This window comes from Panthera uncia (assembly GCF_023721935.1).
Source record: "Panthera uncia isolate 11264 chromosome D3 unlocalized genomic scaffold, Puncia_PCG_1.0 HiC_scaffold_8, whole genome shotgun sequence".
Lineage (NCBI taxonomy): Eukaryota > Metazoa > Chordata > Mammalia > Carnivora > Felidae > Panthera > Panthera uncia.
Window position 1 is genome coordinate 40,466,243 of NW_026057586.1, and position 17,872 is coordinate 40,484,114.

Here is a 17,872-nt window from a genome sequence, read left to right on the forward strand (position 1 = left end):
GGTGGTGATGGGAATATGGTCTCTAGAGACTCATAAGATCAACCAAAAATTGCTCCCATGTGCCACTTGGGGTGGGAGCCCTGAGGTCACAGAAATGCAACATGGTCTTTATGCTTTAGGGTGTCTTGATGCACCAGTGTTGTGAAATATTTATTAATGTGACATTATAGTATACACAGAAACTCTGATCTTTTCCCTTGTAAACTGTAACAAGTAACTAAAACAGCTTTTTACCATTCATTGAATGGTCTCACCTCTTTGGGTTAGATGTGTAAGCATTCTTTGGCTGAGCCCAGTAGGTTCCCCAAATGTCACTTTGTGGGCAGAGGGCCAACTCCAGTCCCTTAGGAACAAGGTTGCCAGACTGGGCAAATAGAAAAGGGAGTGCCCGGCTAAAGTCGAATTTCAGGTAAACAACAGATCATTTTTTACTATGGGACACATTTACACTAAAATATACCTGAAATTAAAATTTACCTGGGCCTTCTGGAAATGATGCTCTTCTAAGGAGGCTGGCTGAGCTGAATGTAAGCAGTTCTAATTCAAGTGCCAAAGTCGAACAAACGCCTGCTTTCGGGGTGCTCTCTCCTCTAATGTACAATTATAGTCCTTGTAAAATATGATGGAACAGTAAAAAATATGGAAAAGGGTTGCTCAAAGGTCATCTTTTTATTTAAATATTTTATGATGATACACATACAAATATAATCTCCCAAGGAGCAAAGGTAAGACCTAATACAAATCACCGTTTCAGGTACAAAAAACCGTTTAGAAAATGTGATTATGCTGCATACAGGAGACAGGTTAGGTTTTCTAAGTCTGTCCGGGGAGGATGGTTAAGACCACCTTTGGTTTGTTTGGGATACATAGGTCATATTTACATTCCACGCAGTAATGATATTCCTGTTGCATACGTGGCAAAATATAACTACTAAGTCTGCAATGAAAAAAAAAGCTGCAAATACTAAGTAGAGAGTAAAAAATTTAGATCATGGAAGATTGACCTTCATCTTGGCCACAGACTTACGATATTTAAAAATATTTGTCTTTTACCCATACACAGTCAGTAGGAGCAAAACATATCAATCTTTTGTATAACATAATTCAAGTCAAAAATATTTCTGACTATATATGGCTATATATATACTTTGAAACCTTAAATGCTCTATTTCTTCAAGGAGCAATGAAAACACAACCTACTTAAAGGCCAAAATACCCAAATAACTTTTCACAATGAAAGGCGAGGATAACGTACAAATTCAGGCTTTGTTCAATAGTTCAACTGAATATTTAATATTCATGAAGTAAGTCATGACTGGCCAGTCAGTGACCTTGAGACATAGAATAAAATCATAATTTCAAACTCATAATTACTGATACCATAGGGTTTTCCAGTATTTTTCTTATAATTGTATATAAAAGAGAATGGTTTCCAAAATTTGGTTTAATTCCACAAATATTTATTTGGCACTCATGTTATGTACTAAGGATATATAGCAATCAAACGGGCAGGTTCTTATCACAGTGGAGAATCCAGTCTCGTGGTTAATTTAGCTGTACAAGATTAGAAGATAATGTATCCTGAGTTTTAAAAAAATAGTGTATTATTACTATAAAAAGTAGAGCGATTTTATATTTATGAATTTTGCCCTGGATCATTCAACTGAATTTGAAGTATTCATTATTTTCATGATTTTGGGGAGGCAAAGGGAAGCGATAATGCTATTTCTAAAGTCCTACTACACATATGCACAGAAATCTACGTGCGTTCTTTATCATGCCAACGTTCCATAATTCAGTCAGCCTAACAGATTAAAAGGCCCGGCTCCTAGTCTAGAAAGAAAACAAGCAAAACCAGTTGTCCAGGCTGTGCTCATATTTTTGGATAAACGTGTGGATAACCTGCCAGGTGCAGTAAAGCATGGAATAGAGAACGGCAGTGTGGACCGTGAATGCAAAGACTCCCAGTCAGTTTCAGGGATGGCTCTACTGGAGAGCTCATGCAGTGGACACTCTGTGTCAATGTGGCAAACTCTTAAAGCCAGATTTACTCTCTCTTTAACCTGCTTTCTGGCCATAACTGTCTGGACATAACTCATTAAAAGGCACTTAAGACACAGTCTCATCGTTATGCCCCCAGTGAGCCCTGGAGCATTTGTGAAGGACACACTTGGAGGCTGGGACAGCGAGGTCGGCTGTGTGCTAGTGACTGAGAAAAGTGTCAAGCCCCGTGTGTACGTGTCTTACGACCGGAGGCTCATCAAAAGAGAGGTCCGTTGGAAACAGGAAGTCAGTCACTGCTAGCTAAACTCTGGGTCAGACTGCGGTCGACAGGGGTTGAGGAGTAGGAATGCTGCAAGACGCTGTGCTTGGAGACTCTGGTGGAAGATGTGGTTACAGTAGAATTAGAATGACCAGACTCCTCTAAACTGAAATTTGGCAGAGGGCCAGGGCCTCTGGCTCCAGAAACCTCTGTCTTTCTGGCCATCACAGAGGTTTCAGCAGGAATCTGGTAACTGGATTGCAGCGTGGGGACAGCTGTTCGTACTCTTTCTGTCACTGTCACGTTCTGTCCTGCTGCCACACCAGGCACGGCCAGAGTGGGCTGCATGCCTGGGCTGGGGGCGAGGAAGCTCTCTCTCTCCCTCACCATCACATAATGTGCATCTGGCAGAGGCTGAGTGCCTTCCAGGGGACCAGGGATGCCCCCGTTAGGCTGTATTATTCTCTCGGTAACCACGACACTACCGTCATTAGCATAGTGCTGGTCTACCAAGGGAGGGGCTGGAGCATACACCCGCTCCGTCACGATGAGGGCCTGTGGCTGTCCAGGACCCAGGATCACGGTGCTTGGTGGCATCGTGGAGCCTGTGGCATAGGAAGTTTCTGTCACTACAACATTGCCAGAAGCCAATGGATCAGGGAGCAGTGTAGCTACCTTCTCACTCTGCCTAGAAGATACGGATCTTTCAGTGACTATTTCCTGAGTTACTTTCTCCGCATTTGCTTCATGCGAAGGTTTGGGAACTTGAAAGCTACTGCCCGAGGAGTAGGCATGCTCTGCGTGAATCCTAGTTTTCTCATCGAATGAATGTGAAGCTGCCTTCATACTTGATTCTCCCACAGGTTTTTGCCTCTGCTCAACTTTCCCATCCATGTCTATCTTTTGACCCAAGCAAACTTCGGCTAGTGTCCTGAATTTAAGCCCTAAATCATCTAGAAAGTGATCATCGAGCTCTCCTTCAATAAAACTGCAACAGCCGATGGAGCCGTGTAGAGATGCAGTGTCTTCCTGAGAATAAACCAGAAGGCAATCTTTGGCTATGTGAATGTCATCTTCCTCAGTATAAGAAGCAGCTTTCTAAAATAGAAATAAAAACAGAGGCACAAATTAGTGACACAACTTCACTTAAGAATGAGACTATATTCCTGCCCCAAAAGCGCAACCTGAGTCTAATTACAAGAAAACATCAGAGAAACACAAATTGGGCATTCTACAACACAACTGGCCTGTATTCTTAAAAAAATATTCATGTTCTGAAAGGTAAGAAAGGCAGGACTTCTGGATGGGGTCTTGGACAGGAAAAACAATGGCTATAAATGGCATTATTATGATCATTGGTAAAATCAAAATATGGAATATGTCACTGTTATGTCTCAAAATTTGTTCATTGTACTGTGTAAGAAAATGTGCATGTGTGTGTGTCATGTGCATGTGTGTGGGAGAGAGAAAGAGTGAGGGGGGTGGAGGGAGGAAGGGAGGGAGAGAAAAGCAAATAGCAAATGTGGGAAAGGGTTAATAATTGGGTAATCTGGGTTAAGAATATACAGGAGTTCAAAATTTCTACTGTTCATGAAAATTTTCTGGAAAGTTTGAAATGATTTCTGAATTAAAAACTGTTCACATACATACACAACGAAGACTGACTTGAGCAGGGTTAGAGTGGAGAGGGGAAACTATCCAAATGAAACCAACAGGGCACCAGAACGGAGCTCGGCAGCGAGACAGAAGGGGGATGAGAAGTGGTTCTCCTTGACCCTGACCACATCACCACCACCCTGTCAAGCTAATGGGGTGGGCAGGTGATCTGAAAGAAGGGAGGGTGGAGGGAGACAGGAAGTGGGAAAGCACTCCTGTAATTTGCAACCACGCAGAGAGGGGACAGAAATAAACTGGTCTCCACAGAAGCCCATCTCCTTCCTTGTCTCAAGTGTCCTTCAGATGCTCAGCACTCTGATTCTGCCCACTCCTGTGTGGGGCACAGGGACCTTGTTCTCAAGAAAGGTATCCAGCCTTGCTTCTGCTTTTTCTTTTTTTTAAATTCAGAATTTTAAGTGTTTATTTATTCTGAGAGAGAGATTTAGAGAGTGAGCAGAGGAGGGGCAGAGAAAGAGGGGGAGAGAGAGAATCTTAAGCAGGCTCCAAATTGTCAGCACAGAGCCGGATGTGGGGCTTGAACTCACCAACTGTGAGATCATGACCTGAGCTGACATCAAGAGTCAGATGCTTAACCGACTGACCCACCCAGGCGCTCCCCAAGCCCTGCTTCTAATTCCTAATTCCAGGCATGAGCTTTCTGACTGCATCCCATCATCTTTCTGGCAATTTTCCTCCTAATTTTTTTTTGTAAACTGCCTCAATAGTGAAGCTACATAGGCAAAATTTAAATGGACATAACAGACTGTGGTTTTTAGGTCACAGATTCCCTCTGCTCCTGGCGGGGTCAAGTCTGTCAAGTCTGCTCCTGCAGAGTTACTGAACTTTCTGACCCACTGACATCTGGCTTGGTCATGTGATTTGCTATGACCAATGAAATGTGAGCACAAAAAGGCAGCCGCTGTAGGATCCATCATTGCCTGGTTCCGTGTGACTCTTGCCTGTTTCCCAGATGGAGCTGCCCAGTGCCCTGGTACAATCTGCTCTCTCGGCATGCGGCTTGGAATGAAGACAACATGGAGAAGAGCAGAGCTGTGTCAACTGGCAAAGACACGAATGTGAGAAAAAAGCCTCTGCAAGAAGTCAGATTATGGGGTCGTTTGTTATCACTGAGTAACCGAGCTAACTCGTGCACTGGGCCACGTCACTCTTTCCTCACTGCCTAGAAACCTTTTCTTAAACGATGACAAAGTCCTATTTAGATCCAAGGCAATGATTACCCTAATAATACCACATTCACCTCTAAATGTCCCCTCCCCCACCTGGCATATATAAAAACCAACCCTTACCTCAGCGAAATAACTTCCTAAGAATTCCTCGCTCACTGCAACAGCAGCTGTTCGAGCTCCGGCCATGTCTCTGGAAGACCCCATGACTCTTGTGCTCCTTAAAGTTTCAGCACCCATGTCGGCTCCTGTTGTCCCTGTCACTTGGGCAACTGCAGCAGAAATGAAGTTTCTGTGTTCTTCCCACCTTCCATCCACCTCACACATCTCATGTTGCCCTTTGACGAAGGAAGCAGAGCTGCTTCCTTTCACGATGGTTTCTTTGGTTGTCATACCTCCTCCCACTCCACTGCCTGCTGCTACGCTCTCTCCATGATCTGCTGTCAGAAGCAGTGGCGCCACCTGTGGCAGCAAATACAGGTGGGAACTGAGAAGGATGGAGTGCAGTTGGTAGGAGGATCTGAGCCAAGTGGGCCTATCAAGGGAATAAGCTATTTCCACAGAGGCAAATTAGGAAAAATATTTTGGCTTGAGTAACTTCTATTTGAGCCTTCTGAAGATCTCCACTCCACCTTCTTGTTTTGTTAGCTGATTACAACCCAAGGAGGAAAAAAAATTATTTAAATATATTCTCAGCTCATTTACTCTATGGGCATCAACGGCATTTCAACTTTCCTCTAGAGTGTAATGTCTTCTTCAATGGTTATTAAACCTTTATTTGTTTATTTATTTATTTATTTATTTTCTAGCTGGAGATATACATGGCTGCTTCAAGGAAAATCTGTATTTCCAAGCCTCCATTGCTATTAGGAATAGTGACCTGACAAGTTCGGGTTAATATGATTTCAAGCAGAAATGGGGTATGCAACTTTTGGGAAATGTTTTTCAAGAGCAGTTTTCTGATCTGCTTGTTGGAATGTGGGGACAGCAGCTAGTGTCTGGAGCATGAAGGCCATATGGGAATGGAACTCATTCATGGAGGAACAACAAGAAAGGAGGCACCTGGGGCCAGTTGTACAGGAATCACCACATGGGACCTAGACTGCTCACATTTATATTTACGCCTCTGTTTTTCTGAGTTCTCTGGCACTTGATGCTAAATCATATCCTATTGAGCATGATGCTTATTGCAGATGGTGATGACAGACCCGGGGTGAAGTTGGGAGAGACAAGAGGAGAGGGGATTTGGCAACATTTTATAATTGTCACGGGGGTGGTGGGTTTACCTCTGCCAGCCCTATGCATCAAAGGGAATGGAAATGGAGAAGCACATCCTTCATTCCCTGCGTCATTACCCGACCTGACCCTGTTTCTAGATTTTCGGTAACATAGAACCTATCACAGTAGAGCAAAACCACTTCAACTCTGCCCCGGCAACAAGTGCAAAGTATGTTGTCATTTGAACCCTCTGTTTAACAAAGACATGTGAATGAAATCCATAATGGCCACTTTACTCTCTCATGACTTAAAATGTTAGAAACACCTCCCAAGGGCCCTTTAAAATCAGAAAAGAAGACATGTTCCATTGACATCTGATGATCTGACCTTGTCTTCGGGTGGCGCCCCTTCGTTATTCCAAGGATGCAGCATCTCTATAGTGCCCGGAATGGGGGTGAAGCCTTTGGCACCCTCTCCACAATGGCACATCAGCAGTAAAAGCGGTACAACTGGACAGAAACAAAATGCATCAGGACCAGGTTAGTCCCCAGATATTTCTAAACGTATCTTCAAATTTTGGAATTTGCATATCGCTTCTTAGAGTTCAGTCTTCACTTATGCACAGCCTTATTTTTGCATTTTTCTTTTCTTCACGCTGATCCAAAGTCCCCAAGACAAGCTTGTACCAAAGCCTAACAAGCAGGATGAGGAAGTATTGTAAATTCAGAGTCCTCATTCCTCACAAGCAGCCTATGTATTGTTGCTGGGTGGCATACCAAGTCTGGATTTGATAGCATATGAATCATCAAAACTAATTTAAAGATTTAAATCTCTTGTTGTTCTTTTAAACCGATTTTTTTTAATATGAGAAAATTCACTATCCCCCCAAAATATATTTGTTAAAAAGATCAAAAGCTCCCAGGGTAGGAAAATTTTAATATGTTCAAATATTCTAGAACACTGGAACTTCTATAATACTTCACCACTTTATCCTGGGGTAGAATTCAGCAGAAGGCATGACTCACTGAGGTTCAAATTAACATTTGAATTACCTGAGTATTATTTTCTAAAATGACTCTACATTAAAAACCCTTAAAATATATATAACATTTCATTTAGAATTCAGTAAAATTTCAGAGCTCCCTTCTTAAATTCTATTCCACTTCAGGGAGGAAGTGAAAGCCAATGTTGTCTTCTTGATCGATGTAGTAAAGAATTAACTACACCTGTAAGCAGTCCATCTCAAATTAGGTCTTATTGCCATTTCCATCTGGCAGCTTCCAAAGATGAACTGACTACTTCCTAGATTCCTTTTTGTGTTAAATAGTTGACAGCTCAGTAAATATAGCCACTGTGAGTAAAAAAATTGAAATTAGCCAGTGGCAAGCAACTCAATCATTTCAACAAATTTAACAAATGCTTATCAAGGGTCTATCATGCGCCGAGTACCACATTTGGTCCCGGGGAGTCTGAGATGAGAAGGCAATGCAAGGGTTCTCTGGGTAAAAAATGTAGTCCCAGCTCCAGTACCCACCTGCAGACTGGTGAGCTGAGACAAGTCACTTCTCGGTGACTATGTCTGTATTTTTACTCATAAAACAGAGACGATGGCATAAAAGCACACCGTAAACTGGCGAGTGCTGTGCATTTAATTGCACACCTACTACTGGCTTTGACAAGCTCCTCCCTCATCACTGAAATCGCTGAGGCTGCCTCGGAGGTGGTCCTCTGCCCTTGTTCAGTGGCCAAGTGGAGTGGTATTCCACACGACCCCAGGCTGCAGTACTTTGTTGTTTCGTGAAAGGAAACCTGAGGTCTTTGGAGGTCACGCAGGGAAGGCAGGACTGGTTGTCATTGCAGGGAAGCACGGAAGTGCTCAGAGGGTCTGGCTCCTGTTGGCGCAGGTGAAGGGGCAAGCAAAGCAGAGGGTATAAGGAGGTTGAGCCCTGACAAGTTGAATGTGCAAAGCAAGAACTGGTGGGAATAAGACGGATTTGTAAAATAACCTTTGTATCCATAATCCAAATTCACACAAGAGAGCTTGAGAGCCTACGATGTGCAAGGCACATCTGAAGAGGGCTAGAATAACCTTTGGTGAATTTATCAATGATCATTTATTGTTCCCCTAATCACCCTCACAAGTGTTCTAGTGTGGTTAAAGAATACGTGTAAAGAAATCAATGACCACTATGGTAAAAGAACACTGGGAGTGCATCGAAATTACTAGACGAACTAAAGAGTGGCTTTCAAAATACTTACGTAGCAACAGCAGAAGGGCAAAAATTATTAGCGCGATTGCTGCGGGTCCCAGGCCCACATAGGAGTCACGCAGAGCTTCCACACAATTGCTGCCGTCCAGACACTTACAAACTGTCAGTTTAAGGACCTGCTTTTCAGGGCAGACGAAGCCCTGACTATCTGAAATCAGGAACTGAATTTCACTTCTCCCGATCTTTTGCTCCTTTTGTTGCAGTAACACACTGGTACCTACAAGGGTAGGAGGCAAAAGGAAAGGAAAATGAGTGATTACCAAGGAAGGGGTGAGATTAAATCACAGAAACATTCTTTAACTGCTAATAATATTTAGCTCCAGTTAGAAGCTTTATTCTTGCTTAGCCTTTTTAAAAAAATTATTTAAAAAAATTTTAAGTTTATTTGTTTTGAGACAGAGAAAGCGCGAGTTGGGGAGGGACAGAGAGAGGGGGGGGAGAGAGAGAATTCCAAGCAGGCTCCACACTATCAGCATGGAGCCCAATGCCGGCTCGAACCCACGAACCATGAGATCATTACCTGAGCCGAGACTGGACATTTAACTGAGCCGCCCAGGTGCCCCATTGCTTAACTTTTCTATTGAATTCACACTGTTAAAATTAGTTAAAATTTGAATTGAATTTACACTTGTTAAAATTAGTCCAGATATTTCCAAGAGGAAGGTTAATAACAAAGGATTAGATGTGAATACATCTTTCTTTTATTACTTTAAACAATTGTGTGTGATGTCTACCAAATGCTAGGAACTGTTCTATGTACTGGGAATACAATAACAAACAAGTTAAAAGTTAAATGACATTTCCATTAAATGACCTTTATTTTACCATTTCTTAAAAAAACCTTATCAAGGCAATTATCAAACAGACAATAATAGAAGAGGGTAGTTAACCCTCATGGTACCCATCCCCAGCTTTAATAATTTTCAGCAATGGGCTAATCCCGTTTCATGTAGTTCCTTCCTTTTTATTCCTGACACTGTTATCACTATATATCCAAAATTTTGAAAAGTTTCAAATCTACAGAACAGTTCTAAGAATATTACAATAAATATCTATATACTCTTCATGACTTGTTTACATTCTATAACAATAGTTGGTCCATACACATTTTTCTGAGCTACTTGAAAGTAGGTTGCAGATATTATGATACATATCAGCATATACCTTCTAAGACCAAGGGACATTAGTGCTCTCAAAAAATTTGGTATTGATATAACCCACAGTCAAACATTTCAATTGTAATAATGCCCTTTATAGTTCTCTTTCTTTCTGTTTTTTTTCCCCCCTTGATCCTAGATTCAATAAAAAATTATGAACTGCTTTTAGTTATCATGCTAATCTCTATGAATAATCTAGATCAGTTCCACCTTTTTTTTTTTTTTTTGGCCTTCAAGACCCAGACATTTTTGAAGATGACTTATTTGAAAGGATGTTCCTCAGTTTGAATTTATTCGATTATTTCCTTATGACTGGATTCATTTTTCTCAAGAACATGACACAAAAAGTGCTGTATGAATGACCTTCTGTCATTTTTTAAAATGTGACTGATGATTATTTTCAAACTTTTCTTTCATATGAATAAAAATAATGACCAGTGTTCACATGAGTAAAAATAATGATCAGTTAGAAGAGCTCAAAAATTGTCCTGACATCTTCATAACACTTACTTAAAAAGAATATACTTGCAAGACATGTAAACCTGATTGAATACAAAGCTAAAAATGAAATGTTTAGGTTTTGTTTTGTTTTATTTTAATTATTTATTTTTGGAAATAAGAAATAGCTTCTCTTCATTTTGAGGTTAAATTTCATGGGATCTGATCTGCATAGCTAGAATATACTTATTAAATTATCCTCAAAGCTTTGGAGAAGTGAGAAAAGCATCTAATCGTTTAAAGGAACTTGAACTCAAGAAAAAAAAAAAAAATCCATGAAGACTTGGCCTGGAAGAATATAATTAAATTTGTGATTGGCTTTGAGGGGGCAAGTTGAGACGGGAGGAAAGTCACAAAGAGGACTTCTATTTTATCCATCATTATAAAAAAAGAGGTCTTATTCAAATATGAGAAACTGTTAATATTCCTTTCATTCTAAGTGGTAGGTACAAAGATGTGCCACATCGGTCTCTGGAATTTTCTGTACTTTAAAAATTTCCCAAATAAATAAAAATAGATAGGTACTGTTTATTATCATGACAGCTTGCCAATCATCTTATTTTGTAATCAAGGGGAAGAAAGCTTAGTTTATAGAATCCTCTCTCTCTAAACCATCTAGATATATAAAGTGTAAATCTCAGTGACTTCCTCTTATAACATTCCAACATGTATATCCTTAAGAATTTCATGTTCCTAAGACTACAAAAAATTCAAGAACCCATCAAATTCAAACATCTTGATATTTAGATAGAAAATTCATTTTTGTACCCAGAAAGACTCCAGAGGCAGATCACTTGGGTTCAAATCCTAGTTCCAGCTCTTAACTGTGACCTTGAGAATGTTAATAAAACTCTCTGCCCTTGTTTCTTCATCTGTGAAGAAACTTCATCTGTTCCAAACTACTAGGGTGGTTAACATTTGTTGAGTGTTTAGGACGGTGACTGGCATCTCCCAAACATCACGTGTTTCTTAAATAAAATAAATAAGACTTGGAAACCCAGCAAGTTCAATGTGAAACACATTTACACATCTTAGTCAAAGAAAGGCCAGCTCCAATCAAGCATTCAGCATAGGTGGGAGTCCCAGACTTTTGTGGGTACAGAATTAGACACTGTGAATAAGAAGACCAACCACTTGTTGGAGTTTGAAGCCTGTGATTTAATTACCATAAGAGGAATCATCTGGATGTCTGCCACCTTGGGCTCATGCTAGCTGCACTTGATCTTAAGAAGCATCAACTAATTAGGATGGTGACTGACTAAAAAAGTACTTCATCCTTAGAGGGGAGGCAAATTTAGTTAACCGAGGGCATAACTGTCTTTTGCCAGTGAATATATAAACCCCAAGAAGATTTAGAATTACGTATAGAATATTTATGCAATTTGAAGACATAGTTTTAATATTTGTGTATGATATGGAAATTATTTGTGTTTGTTACTGTGTTTTTATGTTGTTTGGAAAATTAGCCCTATTAATGCAACAGCTTTGTTAACTCCAATTTAAATGTGTGAATATGTTACAGTCATCGCTTTGTACCTGTAGGTTGAAATATCACTCGTTTGTTCTGTATTGAAACACTGAAGAGGATTTCTGGTTTAGGGTATTTATAAGTCAAATGTATTGGAACTTTAGAGTATATAGATCACATGAAGTAGATAATGCATTTTATTTGTTAATTCAGATCACTGAAATACATAGGAAAAAAATGAAATATACTTAATTTATAAATGTAGTCTGAGATGTTGAAGGTGTTTACTCTGTAAATTGGACCAAACATTATTCAAAGCCTCTTAAAACGATTGTAAAAATTTGTTAGATTTAAAATAACAATACACCTGTAAAGTAAGAAAAGCTTGGGTACTATATTTGACACTTTTCTAAAATGGCCACTAATTGTTTAAAACAAAATAGTCTTCTAGATAGTTTTTGGCATTCAAAACCACCCTGAAAAACACCCAAAAGCTCATGTCAACAAGGGGGTATGTCCAAGATATGGATATATGCACATGGCCATCTGGAATGGGGTGAGGGTCAGACAGACCCTTCTTTATCTTGTGTCCATCACTTACCAGCTTAATTCTAGTTAGGCCAAGATTCCTCAGCTGTAATCAGGGAATAACATTATAGATTAAAGGACTGAATGAGATAATGCATATGACAGGCCAGCAGAGTGCCTCGTGCATGTAAGTGATCCATAAATATTCTTTTAATGGAATTGTTATCATAGCTTAAGATTTTAGAAGACATCTACTCTGATGGCTGTGCCTAGACAGACGACGTACTCCTTAGCTTACGAGACAAAACAAGTACTTCAAGAGCAGTTTAGGGAATACCTAGCGATCTTTAAGACATCAAGTTATTTTTCGTCTCTCCCTCTTCTATTACTCCAAATCAAGTATTAACTATAGGCTGATGAAAGACACTATACCTGAGCTTCTGAACCTCATTTTATAAACTTCTTTAAAAAACTGTATTGGAGGGGCGCCTGGGTGGCTCAGTCAGCTGAGCCTCCAACTTTGGCTCAGGTCATGGTCTCATGGTCTGTGAGTTCGAGCCCCACGTCGGGCTCTGTACTGACAGCTCAGAACCTGGAGCCTGCTTCGGATTCGGATTCTGTGTCTCCCTCTCTCTCTGACTCTCCCCTGTTCACGCTCTGTCTCTCTCTGTCTCAAAAATAAATAAACATTAAAAAAAATTTAAAAAAATTGTATTGAAATATAATTTATGAAAAAAGAAAGCACAGTCTATATTTTAAAGATTTCAGAATTCTATCCTGTTTAATATTTAAATATGTAGTCTAGTGATTTTGCTTACTTTCTTGGTGCACTATTTGCCATTTTTCTGCCATCCCAGCTGGGTTGTCGATGATGGAGAAACTGAAAGGCTCACTGTTCTGGTGCCCATCCAGGTCCTCTGCAGTCACATTCACATACTGCACGTCCTCACAGATACTCTGCACTGGGTCAACCAGAGTGGGGCAATTGTCATTGATGTCTCCCACTGTGATAACAATGGTGCCAGTGATAGTTTTTCTTGGATAACCTGAAAAATAATAAAGAAGAAATATGGATATGCTGCCTATATTGTTGACAATGGATATAGTTTGAATTATCTTTCCGATTTGGTGAGAAGAAGGTACTAACAAATTACAGCACTTTCTATCCTAGATATGTTTTCATACTCAAATCAAGTCATGTTTTTTAATCCACTAAATAAGTAGAAATGTGAAGGTTTGTCCATTAGAGAGATCTGGTTTTCCTACAAGAACAAAATGAAGGTCTCTGATGTTAAAAAATATTATCTAAGTATCTATAACCAAGAAAAAAAATATTTAATAACTTACTTTCTGATATTGCCAAAATCTTTGCAGTGTATGTACCATTTTGGACATATCTGGATTCAAAATCAGGAATTTTTACAAGTTTAATTTCAGATGTAACAGAATCCACAGAGATCCAGTTGTCTATGTCTTCCAATTTGGCATATCTGTTATAACACAAACATAAAATTAATTTTCACTTCTGTATAAACATAATCTCTAACATCTACAACTCTTTCAAGTTTAATTTTTGGTTCATTATCTATGTTCTTGTTACAGGCATTAGTCTGAAATGCTTTGAACTGTTTGAAACTGTCCTAAAAGTCCCCTCTCTTTACTCTTTTAAATGTTCTTTTTTTGTTTGTTTGTTTTGAGAGAGAGAGAGAGAGAGAGAGAGAGAGAATGAGCAGATAAGGGGCAGAGAGAGAGGGAGACACAGAATCCGAAGCTGGCTCCAGGCTCTGAGCTGGCTCCAGGCACAGAGCCCGATGTGGGGCTAGAACTTGTGAACTGTGATGTGAGATCCATGACTTGAGCCAAAGTTGGATGCTTAACTGACTCAACCACCCAGGCGCCCCCACCTCTCTTTACTCTTTTCTGTGTATCACATTTATCTGGAACCTTCTGTATTTCTGTAACATACCCAAGACATATATGCAAGGGCGACCAATTCTTGCCTACAAACCCAGGAAGTTTGAAAGTTGTTTTGTAGTCTATCCTATAGCTTTTTTGGGGGGTAAACCTTTGGAGAATGACTTAGTCACCCAACAAGAACTGGTGGAGAAAATTTATTTGCTACTTTCTTACCTCTAAACTCTTTCAGGATGTAAGATTTAGACAGAATAAGACAGTAAGTTTCTTTCTTTCTTTGTTGCTTTTTAGCTTTCTCTAGCCAGAATTATTTTTGAGGTGAAGGACCCAGCCAGCCTCTGCCTCACACTCAGTTGGTGGAGGGAAGGTGGTCTGGGGTCGGGGGATATATCTCCCTGCTTCTCAGTTGCAGGTACAATTCTGGGAAATTCAATCTCCAGACCTTTGGGGAATTATAATGCTGGGAGGGAAGGAATGAAGTGTTCAAATTTCATTTTTGAAGACAGGAATTTAAAATAATTTAAAATAATGAAATATATTCATAACTATCTCTTACCTTACGTGGGCTACTTGTCCAGTGTCTTCGTCAAAAGCTTGAAATTTTCCAATTATTTGACTTAGGCTTGATTTATCCATGCTCTCACTAACATGAATGGAGATTGTGTTACTTTTAAAATGAATGCCTTCTTTCACATTTTTCACCTTTACTTTGATGGGAATGGATGTAGGCTTATATTGATTCTTAACTGACTTGTGAAAAGCTGCTTTATTAGTGACAATAATGCTGAAATCAAGACTCTTCGTTTCTTCATAATCTAATTCCTGGGAAGGCAACATCAAAGGGAATTCTTTTAAAAAAGAAAACAACTAGAACCTACATAAAACACACACACATACACACGCGTAGTTTTAATGTTAGATGTAACAACTTAACATATGGGGAAATGCAGCAGCACTCAGTATTCTAACTCATATTGATACCAAGCAATTAAAACCTCTGTCATTTTGGAAATTCACAGATGTTAAAGATTATTAGGGAGCATCCCCAATTCATTAAAAAATTTTTTTTTAACGTTTATTCATTTTTGAGAGACAGAGAGAGACAAAGCATGAGCGGGGAAGGGGCAGAGAGAGGGAGACACAGAATCTGAAACAGGCTCCAGGTTCTGAGCTGTCAGCACAGAGCCCGACGCGGGGCTCAAACTCACAAACTGCGAGATCCTGACCTGAGCCGAAGTTGGATGCCTAACTGACTGAGCCACCCAGGCGCCCCAGCCAATTTATTTTTTTAAAGTCCAAATTATTTATTTAAAAAAATTTTTTTTAAATATTTATTCATTTTTGAGGGGGGCGGGCAGACAGAGAGTGGGACAGAGGATCTGAAATGGGCTCTCGCTGACAGCAGTGAGCCTGATGTGGTACTCGAACTCATGAACCATGAGATCATGACGTGCACGGAAGTTGGACACTCAACTGACTGAGCCACCCAGGCGCCCCTAAATTCCAAATTATTTAAAATACACACACACACACATTTAACAATCTGAAGTCATTTTTTTACTGAAAGAAAGTTAATGGATGTTCAATATAATACTCCTTAAAATGTGTTCTATGGGTTTGTTTTGGTGAAAAGGGCCATATGCCTAATTGTAGCACTGCCAGCTGTCCCCCCAGTATAGAGACTTTCACTTCACATTAGCAGACAAAGAGCTGAGACTTCTGATTTAATTTTGCTAAACCCAAGGGTTTTCAAATTTATTTAAACAAACAACCTATCCACCCCTACCTTTTTAGCATAATGTCTATTACTACTTGGTTTGCTATTAATGCCATAAAAGATTAACCTTCCTCCAAATATTGTTCTTTGTGAATTGTGGAAATTATAAAGCACATTTGATAAAGTCAGTTTTTCACTGAATACATATATTTATGTTCCAATTTGCCCATTTTCTTTTTATAAACATTTGTATAGTATTCTGCTATTTAGATATACCTAATTTATGTAGCCATTTGATTACTAGGCATTTGGACTATATATAATTTTTAATATAATTAATACTGCTCTGAACATTTTTACACAAATTATTTTTCCTCTGTTGAGTTACATCCCATTACTAAAAGAAATGCCTAGTCATAGTTTATATAGGTCCTGTTGACTTTTATTTCTAGTGATCCTGACCATTCAGATGCATGGGCCATTTTTGCTTATTTCTTCAATGTAACATTAAATGTGTTACCTGTGGTTATAGCAAGTTCTGCAAAACTGCTCCCTTTATTTTTCAATGATTTATTAAGAAATCTGTTTTCCTTTCGGTAGGATTCTGGATGGATAACAACTTTTGGCCTCTTTTTAAAATGGGCCACTGTGGTGTTGAGACAAGGACTCAACAAAAATGAGTAGAAAAAATATACTCTTTGTGATTGTAGAATCCTTGTGAAAATTATTTTCTTTTTAAGTTGTTCTTGGACTTGACAGGCTTGTTTTGATGGCCTGATGTATGCTGGATGATAAATAAAATATTCCAGCCAGGGCCCCCTGGGTGACTCAGTTGGTTGAGTGGCCAACTCTTAATTTCTGCTCAGGTAGTGATCTCAAAGTTGTGGGATGGAGCCCTGAGTCGGGCTTCCTGCTGAACATGGAGGCTTCTTAAAATGATCTCTCTCGGGGTGCCTGGTGGTTCAGATCACTGAGTGTCAGACTCTTGATTTCAGCTCAGGTCATGATCTCGCAGTTCATGGGATTGACCCCCAAATCAGGCTCTGTGTTGACAGTGTGGAGCCTGCTTGGGATTCTCTCTCTGCCTGTCTCTCTCTCTCAAATAAGTAAACATTAAAAAAAAGATTCTATCTCTCTCCCTCTGCCTCTCTCCCTTGCTCGCATGCGCGCTCTCTCTCTCTCTCTGTCTCTCTAAAAATAAGATAAAATAAAATAAAATAAAATAAAATAAAATAAAAATATTCCAGCCAGATGTCATTAGTATTCAAAAGCCATGGAAGGCCACAGCAATGTTAAAAAAAAAATGAGGTAGGTACTAGGGCCATAAAAACTGTTTCATGGTGGTTGTTATAAATAGCCATAATACTCCACAGAGAATGAAAAACAATTTCAGCATTGTGAACAATGAATGAGGGCAAATACCTCTGTTTTTAAAACTGTCAACATATTTTACTATTTCTACTTTTGCTATTTTTAATAGCATTAAAGATTTTAAATATATTTGTTAATTTGCTAAAAGAGCTGTGGCTTTTTCTCATGTGATGATATATGATCTATATTTCCACAGTTTAAAGTACCTGTTGTCCTTTTGACAGCTTTACTGAGGTATAATTTACAAAGAATAAAATTCACCCATTGGAAGTGTACAACATGATTTTTAGCAAACCTGTATAGTTTTCCAAATGTCACTACCATCCAGTGTTAGAACACTTCCATCACCCCAAAAAGTTCCTTTTTGCCTGTTTGTAGTCAATCATCACTTGTATCTCTAGCCCTGAGCAACCACTGATCTTTCTATATCCATTGTTTTGCTTTTCTAGAAATTTCACGTAGATAAAATCATACAATATGTAGTATTTTGTGTCTGGTTTCTTTTTTTTTTAATTTTTAAAAATTAAATTTTTTTTTTTCAAGAGAGATAGCATGAGCTGGGGAGAGGGGCAGAGAATCTTTTGTTTTGTTTTGAGAGAGAGAGGGCACAAGTGAGCGAGGGGCAGAG

General features: G+C 39.4%; 1 protein-coding gene across 1 annotated transcript in view; it reads right to left on the reverse strand.

The window, feature by feature from the left end:
* Window positions 1–653: 653 nt before the first annotated feature.
* DSG2 (desmoglein 2) overlaps window positions 654–17,872 on the reverse strand; it is a 50,535-nt gene continuing 33,316 nt past the window's right edge. Inside the window, 7 exon segments of the mRNA XM_049620240.1 lie at window positions 654–3,361; window positions 5,227–5,565; window positions 6,709–6,830; window positions 8,581–8,808; window positions 13,061–13,288; window positions 13,590–13,732; window positions 14,713–14,978. Coding sequence (XP_049476197.1) covers window positions 2,291–3,361; window positions 5,227–5,565; window positions 6,709–6,830; window positions 8,581–8,808; window positions 13,061–13,288; window positions 13,590–13,732; window positions 14,713–14,978 — 2,397 coding nt within the window. The 3' untranslated portion in view covers window positions 654–2,290.